This window comes from Canis lupus, chromosome 22 (genome assembly GCF_048164855.1).
Source record: "Canis lupus baileyi chromosome 22, mCanLup2.hap1, whole genome shotgun sequence".
Taxonomy (NCBI): Eukaryota; Metazoa; Chordata; class Mammalia; order Carnivora; family Canidae; genus Canis; species Canis lupus.
Window position 1 is genome coordinate 13539120 of NC_132859.1, and position 15146 is coordinate 13554265.

At 35.7% G+C, this 15146-nt stretch overlaps 1 protein-coding gene across 11 annotated transcripts in view; it reads left to right on the top strand.

Moving 5' to 3' along the window:
* Positions 1–15146, top strand: part of SLC9A9 (solute carrier family 9 member A9) — a 655912-nt gene that overhangs the window by 450800 nt on the left and 189966 nt on the right. For all 11 annotated transcript variants that reach the window (XM_072792384.1, XM_072792386.1, XM_072792387.1 and 8 more), the window contains one exon: positions 5244–5397. In XM_072792384.1, coding sequence (XP_072648485.1) covers positions 5244–5397 — 154 coding nt within the window. The remainder of the gene's footprint in view (positions 1–5243; positions 5398–15146) is intronic.

Consider the following 15146-nt stretch of genomic DNA (forward strand, 5'->3'; position numbering starts at 1 on the left):
GGTATAGTCTATCAACCCCCAAAAGCATAAAATCATTTCCATTAGTTGACTAAAATAAGGAGAAAAAAAAAAAAAGGTAAATCCGAAGGCTCAACATACCCATAAAACGAAACAATACACAAGCTTTGACAATGAGTTCTGGATTTCTTGAGTTTCCAAGCAAAATGGATGTGTTTTTGGAGATAGTGTTTGCTGAAAGAAACTTCTAAGTCATATCTAGTATTTTGCTTGTAGCTGAAGGAACTTATTTCAATCCTAAACCCCTCTGTTTTCCAAATGCATGTTAAATAGATAGGATAGGTGAGCACAGAATCTCCACAAAGCAGATGAACTGAATTGTGTCTCTTGACATTTTTATGTTGAAGTTCTAACCCCAACATGATGGTATTTGGAGATGGGGTTTTGGGGGAGATAATTAAGTTTTGATGATGTTATTGATGTGGGAAAGATGTTGGAGTTTGGGGCCAATGGCCAAGAAAAAAATTCTTGAGACATCTTTGGTGGAAAAGGTGGTTTTATTAACGGAGACGGAGGACGACACGGAGACAGGACCCGTGGGCAGAAAGAGCTGCACTGGAGTCATGAGGAGTAGCAATTACATACTTTGAAGTTGGGAGGGGGTTAGGGATAGCCTCTAAGGAATTTTAGAAGCAAAGTTTCCAGAACTTTGAAGGGACTAGCTATGGTTGGGAAAAGGTTGTTTATTCCTGTCCAATAAAATCTGAGTCATGAGAATCTTTATATGTGTATCCCTGGGTCATGTACTTGGAGGATGACTGCCAACATATACATTGGGGAGTAAAGATAAAGGATGTTTCCAAAGGAATTTTTATAAGTTAAAGTAGGATCCTGGGGGTCAGGCTAAGATTGCCTTTTGCCCCTAGCAAAGCATTAACATCGAGGCAGCTGAGTTCCTAGAGGAATGTCACTCTGCCTGTTTCAAAGACTTGTCAGTGGGCTATAAGTAAGGAAATTTAATTTTTCTTTTGCCTTTGTTTCCCACACCATTATGAGGGTGGGACCCCTATGATGGCATTGCTGCCCTGGTAAGAAGAAACACCATATGGAGCTTGCTTTCAGAAGGTGGGCTTCTGAAAGCCAGGAAAAGTGCTCTCATCAGAACCCAACTACACTGACACTCTGATCATGGATATGCCAGCCTCCAGAACTGTGAGAAATATATTTTTATTGTTGCAACTACCCAGTCTATGGTATTTCACTATGGCAACCCATATGGTATTTTGTTATGGTAGACTAAGACACGTATATGTATTGAATGAAGCAATGAATGACCACTGATTGACAATTATGTAGGCTCCAAATGTGTAATAAATAACTTTGAAATCATAAAGGATGGAATATAGGCATTAGTTCTTATCTGGGGTTCTAAAATAGCTTCACTTTGTCCACTTAGCAACCTCAACTGTCTCAGTTCCATGTTTCCCATGGTGCCAACCTATCTCACAAGTGGCATATGCCATATGTGCCACATGTGACCAGGGCTACAGACAAATGATCCCTTCTCTAAAAGCATCCTGTTTCTGTGGTTTTTCAGATGATTGTTCTATGGAGAATGTATCCTCTTGTCAACATTTTGGAGTTTGGCCCTTTTAGCAGACTTCCCAACCTGCTACAAGTAAAAGGTGGTGGCTGAACTTTTCCTTTTTTTTTTTTTTTTTTTTTTTTTTCATCTTCAAAGATCTTTACATTGCATCTCCTGTAGAAAATCAAGTTTTATATATGAAATATATATTTCATAAAAGTCAAAATAACAGCTATCTTTTGAGTATAGTTTTAAACCAAGAACTGTTCTTGTATAGACAATTGAGCTTTAAGAACCTAGTTATGCTAGTTTAATATAATAATACATCATCAAACATATTTAGAAAAAAAATGACTGTATACTTTCTTGCCCTTGATATCTAATGTGAAAGAATTTACAATAAGCATGATAGAACTACTTTTTCTTTTATTCTAGTCTAGTCTCTTCTTTCTCAGAAAAACTCAGAGTAGAAACACACATATTCAATAAAATAAGAAATACATAGTCTCATCTCTTAATACTTCTAATACTCACCACCTAATTTGGAGTGATGCTGCTTTATGAACATTTCTAGCAATGCAAGCTTGAGGAAAAGAGAAAATGAAAACATCACCTTCTATCTCCAATCTTGTACTGTGATACTGCTCGGAGCTTTACCTTGACCTATAAATTCTCTCCTCTGCTACCCAAAGTCTGTTGCAAGATTGTTTCTTTTAGTTTCTGTTCCCTAATGACACCATTTGTACTTCCAGGAGAGAACATTATTAAAATATTTCCCAGTATTAAGAGTTATTAATATCCCCACTCTTTTGTTCCTAGCTGGGCCTGAATGTATGAAAATCTCTGATGGGGGACTTTTCTTGAGTACAGTCATCTCTAGTGTTCAGAATTTCTGATGTATAAGAATTTTTTTATATTAGTATCTACTTCAAATGTTACCTTCCTTATCTTAAGGCCATTTCCTTGTCTACATGGAAATTTAGAATAATTTCCTTCTTCCATTACATTTTGTTCCTTCAAGGTATTTTATAATCAGAGTGCATGTTCCTCTTTCTGAAGCTTCCTTGTTTCGTGCAAAATATATTAAGTCTCCCTAGCCTAATCCTCTCGATCTTGTGTTATGCCATTTTTCTCTTGTATATTGGTGGCATGGAGGTAAGAAAGAACATTATATCTAAGTCAAGAACCCAGGTTATAGTTTTCATCCTACCTGTGTCCGATTTCTAAAATTCTTTTAATGTATGAATAAAGATTTAGAAATTTAGATATAGTAAATATTATAAAACGTGGAATACTGAAATCTTACGTACATGATTCAAACTTTCTTATAAAAATAACCAAATCCCTATTTCTTTGACTTTTTCTTACTGTCATTATAAATGGTTATTTGCCCTGTTATCTGATATCACAGGGCCCGTAAATGTCTTATAAGTCTTGCGTTACCCAAAAGAGATCTTCCATTTTAACTTTTTTACTTTACTATTTGTGCTTTTATTTATTCTTCTTCAAAGTCTTCAACTCTGTTCTATTCATGTCATCACACTTTGATTTGAAGTTTTAATGTACCTCCTCTTGCAAATACATTTAATGTGGATTCATAAAAATTCACTTAGCATATTGTTGTTAAAGAAGAAAAAAACAAGAAAAAAAGCAGGTTTAATAGATAGTTTAGATTATAGACTTTATAATAGTATGTACTCAGGCTAGAATAGTTCTTAAATGTTATTTAATTATTTATTAATTTCAATGGCCCATAAGCTTGGTTTTCCTTATTGTCTGACACATTTGATTTTTTAAAAGTAATTTGCCCAGAAAGATTTTTTGTAGCTATACACAGTATTATTCTTAAATTTTGTGGAAGGTCAAAAGACCTAGAATAGTTAAAATAATTCTGAGAACAAAATATAAGAATCATTCTATCCAATATTAAAGGCTACTATATATCTACAGTAATCAACACAGAGTACTATTAGTTGAGGGACAGACACATAGATAAATGGAATAGAATAGAGAACCCAGGAATAGATCCGTACAAATATACCCAACTGATTTCTGACAAAGTTGCAAAATCAATTCAATTAAAAAAGTAAATATCCATCGGCAAAAAAAAAAAAAAAAAAAAAAGAATCTCAACCTAAAATTCACACTTTATACAAAAATTAATTCAAATGATCAGGGACTAAAATGTAAAATGTAAAGCTATACAACTTTTAGAAATAAAATTTAAAAACATAGGGGAAAATCTTTGGCACCTAGAGCCAAGTGAAGTATTCTTGGACTTGACTTCAAACACATGATTCATAAAAGGAAAAATCAAAAGATTAGACTTCATCAATACAAAGCTACAAAATGGGAGGACATATTTGCAAACTATATATACAACAAAGGATATTATCTAGAATATATAAAGAACTCTCAAACTCAATAACCAAAAATCCAGTAATTCAATTAGAACATGAGACTTTTTTTTAAAAGAATGTAAAGAAAAAATAGAAAATGAGATAAAGACATGAGGAGCCATTTCAACCAAGAAGGTATAAAGAAAATAAATAAGCCCATTAAAGAATGTTCAACACCATCAGTTATTAGAAAAATGCAAATTAAGGCCTCCACATTGGGTGTGGAGCCTACTTTAAAAAGTAAATAAAGAAAAGAAAGAAACATGCAAATTAAAACCACAATGACACCTACCAGAATGTCTAAAATAAAAATAGTGACAACATTAAATGCAGGTAAGGATGCAGAGAAATTAAATGACTTCTATATTCTTGGTAAGAATATAATGGCATCTAGCCACTCCTGCAAACAGTTTGGTAATTTCTTTTAAAAATATGCAATCAATGATTATACTCCTGGGCATTTACCACAGAGAAGTGAAAACGTATACCTATAAACACAGCAGGCTTTTTTTTAATAGCCATAAAACTGCCCAGATATCCTTCAACAGATAGATAGTTAAACAAACTGTGGAGCATCCATACAGTGGAATACTACTCAACAATAAAAAAAGATAAACTATTGATACATTCAGCAACCTGGATGAACAGCCAGGGAATTATTCTGAGTGTAAAAGGCCAATTCCAAAAAATTACATGCTGCATGATTCCATTTGATTCTTGAACTGGCAAAGTTATAGAAATGGTGAATTGATTACTGGTTGCCAGAAATTAAGGAAGGGATATGTGTGAAGGAAGTAGATATGGTCATAAAAGTGCAACATGAGGAACTTTGGTGATGATGGGAATGTACTGGATCCTGACTGTATCAATATCAGAATTCTGGCTGTGATATTATACTAATTTTGAAAGATGCTATTACTGGGGGGCAAGTGGGCAAGGGCATGCAATAAGTATATTATTTCTCACAATAGCATGTGAGTCTATAATTATCTCAAAAGGTTAATTTAAAAAAGTAATTGTGGGGGCACCTGGGTGGCTCAGTGGTTGAGCATCTACCTTTGGCTCAGGGCGTGATCCTGGGGTCCTGGGGTCGAGTCCCACATCAGGCTCCGTGCATGGAGCCTGCTTCTCCCTCTGCCTGTGTCTCTGTGTGTCTCTCATGAATGAATAAATAAATAAAATATTTTTTTAAAAAAGTAATTGTGTTTGTTAGAAAATTATAAAGATGAATACAGGAAAATGAGAATGAGATTCATGCAGATATTCACTTTCTCTTATTCCCTCTTGATTTTTCCTGTAAGGTTTGCGAGGAGCAATAGCATTTGCCCTAGCTATTCGGGACACAGAATCTCAGCCCAAACAAATGATGTTTACCACCACACTGCTCCTCGTGTTCTTCACAGTCTGGGTGTTTGGAGGAGGAACGACCCCCATGCTGACTTGGCTTCAGATCAGGTGAGTGACACTATTTAACAAAGGATATCATTACAAGTCTTTGCTACACTGTTTCATTTCTGGTGTTGCTGATTTGGTCAAGGGTACCATTTGGTCAAGGGTACAATGACTGGTCTATGCATTAACTTTCCCTGGGGTGAAGTTGACTTTCATTCACACGGTGAAACAGTCTGTCCTCTCCTAGACCTATCACCAAATGAACTGACTTTTCCAAGAGTCCTAGAAATCTCAGAGTGCTGTTTACAGTCTGTCTCTAGAAATAAATTTATGTATCTATGAATTTCCCCATCCAAAAATACTTATGGAATACAAGTAATATGTCCTGGAGTTTACAAAAATGAGAAACACACAGGTCTTGTCCTCAAGATACAATTCAACGGGATTTATACAAAAAAAAAGCTGTAATATCATGGAGAAAGTAAATTCGTTTTGTTTTTAATTCCTTATAGCATTTGGGATAGAATTAGGGACAAATGAGATCCTTAAATATATTTGATTAGCGAACCATATGTTTAGCCAGAAGGATCCTATAGACATAGGTTAAACAGTTTCTCAAGGGAAAAGGCAATGAAGCTTCAGTCAGGGGCCCTCCAAGAAATGCCTGGAAGATGATTGTCATAAATCTAAAGTATATAGATAGTGGATAGTGGTATCCATTGATTTTAAATATGTATGTATGATGTATTTATGTAATTATATATTTAAATATGCTTTGTGTTTAGGGAAAGGGCCTGACAGGGTTCTAGTATAATAGGCAAAGTGGAAATTTGACAAAAATGGATAGCTTGTGCCAATTGTAAAAATCGGTGAATCTATTTTAAAATGTTCTTGCCTTTATTTAAGTATATTTTTGACCTGGGTTCTCATTTTCATATCCCTAAATGTAACAGTGCTTCAGGTAAATCACATTTTATCTCTCGATGCCATACATCTTGATGATCGTGCAGCTAGCTCCTCCCTGGTCTCCACCCAATCTCTGTAAGACAAGTCCATACCCATCATATCTAACAGGAAAAGATCCATCTGACTGGAAAATGACTTCCAGAAAGATTCAGACAAGGATTCTTATTCCAGTACCAAAACAGTGCCTAGGACATAGTAGAATTAAATAAATAATTGCTATATAAAACATTAAATGAATAAACCACAAGGTAAATTGCTTTTTGTTAAGCACTTACTGATCATTTTCTATCCATCTGACAAAGAAGAAGCAGAAACAAGACTCAAAACTTTAGTACAAGAGAGCTTATGCTTAAACTGGGCCAAGTGGCCATGCATACATTTAACCAAATTCAAGGAAATAAAAAACTTCTTGAAGTACTGTGAATATCGCTAACCACATTAAAAGACTTTGACCAAAGGTGAATGGAGAGTGTTTTTGAAATGCTTGTTGAATTGTTTTCTAGGCATATAAATGTGACCTGTAATTTCCTTCACAGTAGTAGCTACTTGTAAGTTCCAATGGATGAGCACACATATTGCATTAAACTCTACAACACCAGGTCCCCTGTGAAGTGTTAGCAAGATAGTGGTGTGTTCAAGTTTCTGGAAAATAAATTTCAGTAGGGAGATCCATGCATGGAAATATTAGGGCTTGGAAAACAAAAGTTACAGGATCCTAATCCCTACAAAATAAAAGAATTAAGTACCCTATCAGGTAAATTAGAGTATTCAGAACATGAAGTAGTGACATCAACATTTTCTGAAGTAAATTCAAATGTAATTTATTTTCTACTGTTGTTTTTCTTCATCCTGAAGCAGTCACCCCCAAATCAATAATATGTTTTGCCCCTAAAGTGTTTACCTAACTCTCCCCTAGTGTTTTCTAACGGTACTATTGATTTCAAATAGATGTCATAGCTTATGCAGTCTCTTGATATCCAAAACAACAAGGAGAGGGGAGTATAACAATGGGGCTTTTGGCAGGTTAGAATGACTATCTAGGTTATATGACAGGGCCTAATAAGGAAGGATAGTAACAATGGCATCCACAGGCAACCAGTCTGGAGGTCAGCCTAGGCCAGCATTATTATGGCCTGCTGAGGGGCAAGGCATGGGGGTTGTCAGGACATGGAGATGCCCCAATGGGAATTAGCTGCAAATGGCCCAACTGACTCAAGGCCAGACTTGGCCACCAGCCAGGAGGGGAGAGCATTAAGGACAGGACCATGATGTATTTAGAGAAAGGGGCTCCATTATAATAGACAAGGTGGAAATCTCAGCTAGGAACTAGTGTGTAAAATCTGGAATTGGCAGAAATCCAGTCAGAGAGATCAGACACCCAGTCATGAAAAAAATCAGAGAAGGAAAACTGAAATTCATAGATATATGAATACCCAGGGCCTAAGAATTTGCATTTCTACCACATTCTAGGCAATACTAATGCTTCTGGTTCCAAGGCTACATCTTGATAACCACCAGTTGAGACTTCCTAACCCCAAATGAAGATAGGGCTAATAATAAATATTACCAGATTTGAATGGAGTTGCCCCAGGGCCAGGCACATCTAAGCCCTCAGTTTAAAATTCTTACACCTCTGCTGGATGGAGGCAGGGGCTAACTCAAGAAGGAAGAGTCACAATGCATTGATTAATGGGAGAGAAATAGAACATAATAGAATAAGCATAAAGAATAGGAATAGGAGTTCCTGGGTGGCTCAGTTGGTTGGGCATCTAACTCTTGATTTTGGCTCAGGTTATGATCTCAGGGTTTCGAGTTTGAGCCTCACATCAGGCTCCAATTTGGGTATGGAGCCTGCTTGGGATTCTCTCTCTCCTTCTCCCTCTACCCCTCTCCCCCCTAAAATAAGAAAAATAAATTTTAAAAAAAGAATAGAGACATAAGTTAATATGTATATAAGTGTACACACAAACATGACATAAATTTGATTCAACCATGTATGAACAATACCATCATCATATGCTCTACTTCCCTGTCATGTTTTAGAGTGTTATCAAAAAAATCTTCAATTCAATCATAGCTTCTAAATGATAATTGTCCATTATTTTAGACTGTATTTATCAAGGCTTTGCTTGTTTATAGAGCAATACCTCATTTACCAACTTTCATGTCAGACTCCTTCTGTAAAATACTAGAATGTAAGTAAACTGGAGCTTTAATAAAATGACACAAATGGAGAAGCCCAAGAAGCCAGAATGCAAATGTGATATTGAATAAACTCAAACATTCTCACTTGATATATAATTTATTTGTACACTTTACATTCCCTTCCTTTCTTGATTTAATTTTACTTCTCTTTTAAATTATTAGTATTTACTTGAGTTAGTTTTTGCCCCAATAAAACTTGCCACTTAGCCTCAAACTAGCATAGTAGGATGCAGATGAAATGTTTTATGTAAGATAACAACCGATAGTAGTAAGATGAATTGTACTTCAATGGAAATGACTTTAAAACAGCAATGATCTTGTGCTTAGAGAAATTCAGGATGATCTTTACACAATTCAAGTAATCTACACATTTAATGCAATCCCAACCAAAATACCACCAACATTTTTCACAAAGCTAAAACAAACAATTCTAAAATTTGTATGGAACCACAAAATTCAATGTTGATAAAGAAAACCAAAGCTGGAGGCATCACAGTTCTGGATTTGAAGCTGTATTACAAAGCTGTAATCATCAAGACAGCATGGTAGTAGCACAAAAACTGATCAATAGAACAGAATGGAAAACCCAGCAAAGGACCCACAACTGTATGGTCAACTGAGCTTTGACAAAGCAGGAAAAAATATCTAATGGAAAAAAAGTCTGTTCAATAAATGGTTTGAGGGAAAATTGTACAATATGCAAAGGACTGAAACTGGACCACTTTCTTACACCTTACACAAAAATAAATTCAAAATGGATGAAAGACGGAAATTAAATACAGGAATCTATCAAAATCCTAGAGGAGAACACAGGCAGCAACCTCTTTGACATCAGCTGTAGCAACTTCTTACTAGACATGTCTCTGTAAGCAAAGGAAATAAAAGCAAAAATGAACTATTAGGACTTTATCAAGATGAAAAGCTTCTGCACAGCAAAAGAGACAATCAACAAAACTAAAAGGCAACCTATGAAATGAGGGAAGATATTGGCAAATGGCATATCTGATAAAGGGTTAGTATCCAAAATCTATAAAGTACTCAAACTCAACACCCAAAATACAAATAATCCGGTCAAGAAATGGGTAGAAGACACGAATAGACATTTTTCCAAAGAAGACATCCAGAAGTTTAACAGGCACATGAAAAGATGCTCAACATCTCTCACCATCAGGAAAATACAAATCAAAACCAGAATGGATAAAATCAAAAACACAAGGAACAACAAGTATTCACAAAGATACAGAGAAAGAAGAATCCTCTTACACTCTTGGTGGGAATGGAGGCTGGTGAAGCCACTCTGGAAAACAGTATGGAGGTTCCTCAAAATAAAGTTAAAAATAGAACTACCCTATGACCTAGCAATTGTACTGCTAGGTATTTACCCAAAAGATACAAAAGTAGTGATTTAAAGAGACACATGCATCCTCATGTTTATAGCAACACTATCAAAAATAGCCAAATTATGGAAAGATCCCAAATGTCTGTCGACTGATAAATGGATGAAGAAGAGGTGTATATATATGTATATAAGTATACATACTGGAATATTACCCAGCCATCACAAAGAATGAAATCTTGCCATTTGCCACCATGTGGATGAGCTCAAGTATATTATGCCAAGCAAAACAAGTGAGTCAGAGAAAGACAAATACCGTATGATTCCACTCACATGTGAAATTTAAGAAACAAAACAGATGAACATAGGGGAAGGGGGTGAAAAAGAGAGAGGGAGGCAAACCATAAGAGACTCTTAACTATAGAGAACAAACTGAGGGTTGACGGAAGAGAGGTAGGCAGGGGATGAGCTAAATGGATAATAGGCTTTAAGGAGAGCACTTGTAATGAGCATTGGGTGTTATATGTAAGTGAAGAATGACTGAATTCTACCACTGAAATCAATATTACACTATATGTTAACTAATAGAATTTAAATAAGGGGCACCTGGCTCAGTCGGTTAAATGTATGATTCTTGATTTTGGCTTAGCCATGATCTCATGGTTGGGGGACTGAGCCCCACACTGGGCTCTGCACCAGGCGTGGAGCCTGCTTAGGATTCCCTCTCTCTCCCTCTGCCCCTCCTCCTGCTCTTACAATAAATAAACAAACAAACAAACAAACAAAACCGAAACAAAAATAAATAAAATAAATTCTGTTAAGCTTTGTCTTAAGCGCATTCAAATTTCTTGTCCTCAAGCTATTTTATTTTGTTTTTAAAAATAATAAAATATTCTTAATGCAGCATTTCAAAAAAAAAAAATCACAGAACTTTGTTTCTTAAAATTCTAGAAAAAAAAGAAAGACTCCTGCAGTATTATTTTGGAGGTTTTTATGTAAAAGAAAGAAGAATGGTTTCTTGATTAGAATCCGGATCTCCTCCCTTCTGTGGAATACATTAATACCGGTGGTAGGAAAAGCCAACCTTCAGTCTCCAAGGATTAGCTTTGCTGTTAGCCAGGAAACAAGAGATCAAGGGTATCAGTCTTCTCCCTACAGAAGCCAGTAAACAGGATTATCCACCAAATGATCACACATGCTTACAAATAAACCTCAAAGATCAACAAGGCAGAGAACTCTCTAGTAGCAGTAACCAATTTGGTTGGTAGCCCCATCCTTGGTTTAGGACAGGGCACCGCATGGAGCTAACCAAGCACATGAGAACGGAGCATATAGACAGTGCAAACCTTTCCTGGGCTCCCCCACATAGGAATGCTGGACCCATCTCTTCAAAATATCTTGGTCACAGTATAAAAAGCCTTATAGACCAGAGCAATACAGAACTTATATTCCAGACAGCATTAGAAAGTGTCCTCAGCAAGATGACTTCTAGAGCTTCCAGAATTTTGGCTTCTAACATCTCAATTAGTAATAGCTTATATTAGGTACTTAATCTGTGCCAGATGCTAGGTAAGAAAGTATAAGGCACATAACCTCCCCGTGACTTAGCCTCTAATCTATAATATAGGATAATAATAGGTACCTCCTAGGGTGTGTAAGGCCAGGCAAACTGCTCCAGGTTTGGGCTGCTGGGCTGCAGAGCCAGACTCCAGCCCAGGCAGCCTGAGTCCAGGCCTGAATGCCCAACTAGCGTATTCTTCTGTGGTCCTAAATAAATGAGCTTATTGCTGATGCCTGCAATCTACCTTGATTAACAAATTCTCGGGGGTGGGGAGCAGGGGAAGAGATGTGCTTTTATAACTAAGACAGGCCTGTTAAAAACAAACACAGGAAATCTTCATCCATCATGAATGATTGGGTTGACTTGCTATGCAGCACAGAAATGTTTTGGTGCAGATTTTCTCTTTGACCTAGAACAGTTAAAGGTAAACGAGGCTAACCCTGGTCCAATGTTGCCAAGTAAGGAAGTTTGTCTTTTTCACTTACAGGAATTTGGAATTGTAGGAATTGGTCACCTGCACACCTGTCTCCCAACCCCATTCAGGATTCCATGTCAGCCTTTTGTTGGCCTCTTCCACATATCACACAAAAAATTAGCAGACGGGACCTGTGTCCTTTGTAGAGTGAATAATTTAGTCCAATGGCTCCATCGCTATCATTAATTTAGTTAAAAATGTAATGCCATGCTAAAATGCTTTCTTTATCATTTATACCTGCTGACTACAAAGTTTCTAATAATAGCCACCATAGGAATACACACAGATGTAATGGAAAAACTATCCTTTGTAGTGTTTGTAATTTTAAACAATAGCAAAGTTAAATATACCTGCTTACAGACTTCATTTATTACTGAGGCAAGGAAATGTCAATTTAATATAATGGAGGAATTCAAATAATTAAGTTCCCTCAATATCTAGCTGTGTTCCATCTCTACTATCCAAAGTCTCATGCATGTTTCACAATTTGCTTCATTGGTATATTAATTAATATACCAATTAATATTGGTATATTAATATAGTAAATCAGCACACATAATCTGAAGCTGGACAGTGTGGGTTCTAACCTTGCCTCCTTTTCTTATGAGCTGTGGGACCTTAAGCAATAAATTCAGCCTCTCTATTCCTCAATTTTCTTATTTATAAAGTTGGAATAATAATAATACTTACCTCTTTGTATTGTTATAAGGGTTAAATGTTGCATGTATGAAGAATTTAGGGCACACGGTAAGTGCTCAACAAATGTTTCTAGAACAATATCCAAATGACCAACTATAAACCTTTTCTTATCCATTCTTACTGCTTATGGCATATGTATATACACACATACATACATATAAATATTACTAGTTGTGTTTGTGAAAACACAGTTTACAAGGGAAACAAAAAAATAGCCTCTGGAGACCTTAGTGTATTTTTAGTAACTAGATTCATCAATTTTACAGGCAGCTCCTATTTCTGCATTCAAAATGATAAACTTCTTAAAGAAAAATGTTCACAAAAAGCATTACCATTATCTAACAGCTCAGAAAAATTCTAGAGCATGCTTCTATTTTCTTCTTAATATAAGCTTTGCTTAGAATCTTATTTGATACTTAATTTGTGCTGTTTCATCAATTTGTTTAAATTTTATTATTTTACATTGATTTTATACCAATTTGAATATTTTGTATTAATTTGTATCAATATACACACCTCAGAAATAACTTCTGTCATGAAACATGGGAAACCAATTTACTCATTTAAATGTAAACTTATACTTTATATTCCTCAACCTTAACCCCCATGTAAAATTATGTTCTATTTTCTGTAAATTCTTCCAAAAAATGTTTCACAACTCCAGATATTTATTGCTCAAAGCAATCTAGTTTGACACATTCTATTAAAGATATTGGATAACAGTCATAACTTACTGCTGATCTAAAAGTATCCCAGATTTATTCCAACTATATGAACTAGAAGCTCCTAAATTTGCTTCCAATGTCATCTGAGTTCTTTAATATGCTTTCTTTCTGTGTACAGAATTGTCCTAGTTCCAGAGATAACAGCCTTTATCTTCACACTACCAGCTACCCTCCACTAGGCATGTTCTTATTTATCTTCTCCAACATACTCTTGAGAACATCGATATCAATAAGCTTTACCCATTTATTAAGTTTACCAAACAATGAAACTTCTGCTGTATCGAAGAGAATTTATTAGCCTATTATCATAAAGTATGATCCAATATAGTTACCTTACTTTAAGTAATAGATGTATCTTTGCTTTGGTAATAGATGAAGTCTGAGAAAAAAGTAATTTTAAGTTCAATAGATAAAACTTATTATTCAAAAGTCTGTGGAGAGGGTTCCAGTTCTGGTCAAGACTGAGTAATATATACTCCCCCATGCCTCTTTCACTAAATATAACTAGAAGCCCTGAACAGAATACCTGTATCAATTATCTAAAGTCTCTTAAAAGTAAATAGTAGCAGAGAGATTGGGAAAGGAAACCAGAATTCGGAGTATGTACTATCAAACCAGCAGTGAATTTCCCTTTTTTTCCTCTCTGAAATCTCTTGACCTGACTCAAAAGGAGTTCAAAGACCAGAATTATGCAACAAGGAAGATAGAACTGCAAGAGAAATTCTCTGTTTGGGGCACAGGAACAGGAAAGGAGCCCCTGTGGGTCAGAAGAAAGGGGGAAATCCCTTGGTTACATTTTTGTTGTTTATTTCATTCTGTCTCATCCCAATGCCAGGCAATCCTGAGGCAGCAGCAGTGGTGATGGCAGCAACAGTTGGGTAGACCTTTAAATTCCAATCAGAGGAGCTCAGGTCCTAAGACCTTGGGAAGAATTTCCATTGATTTTTTTTCTCTTAATCTTCTCACTGCTTGAGCTCTGATGCAGACATAATATTATGGAAAAATTATGAAAAACACCTAACAGTGTAGGGAAATGAAAGCCCTGCGAGGGCTTGAAAGTGATCCAATAAAGTTGTGTATAAATTTTGGAGCTCACCTTCAAGTTGTGTATACATGTATCTGACCTTAAACAGCACACCAAAGGCTTTGAGAAATAAACTACAAGGTAGAGAATCACTCAAATTCCAGACAAAACACTGGATGGCACACATTCAAGACAGATCTGAATACACTGTAAAGACTTTGAAACAACTGACATTGAAAACATAGGCAACAGAAGATTGGTAAGACTTGTGTCTTGGACCTAATGTGGTTGATTGCCTGGGAAAAGACAGTATCAACATTCTGCATAGGAGAATCCTATGCCACTTAACATATCTAGATCCAGAGACACTTAACATATTACTTAAAATTATCAGAATAAATCCAAAATTAGTCAGCATGTGGAAAACAGAAAAATCTCAATATTTCACAAGGGAAAACACAATCAACAAATACTAACCCCAAGATGACACAGATTTTGGAATGAGCGGATCAAGACTTTAAAGCAGCTATTATAACCACGTTCCAGAAAGAGCAAACACAATGAAAACAAATGGAAACTGGGAAGAAGCAGAGAAACAGAAGCTACAAGAAAGAAAGAAATGGAAATTTTAGAACTGAAAATGCAATAACAAAATGAAACATTCACTGGATTGGATTAACAGCAAAATAAATGATGACAGCTATGTCAGTGAACTTAAAGGTAGATTATTAGAAATTATCCAATTTGTACAAAAGTAAGCATAAAATTTTTCACTAGCAGACTTGCTCTTAAAAATAAAAAAGCCAAAGAAATTTCTTCAA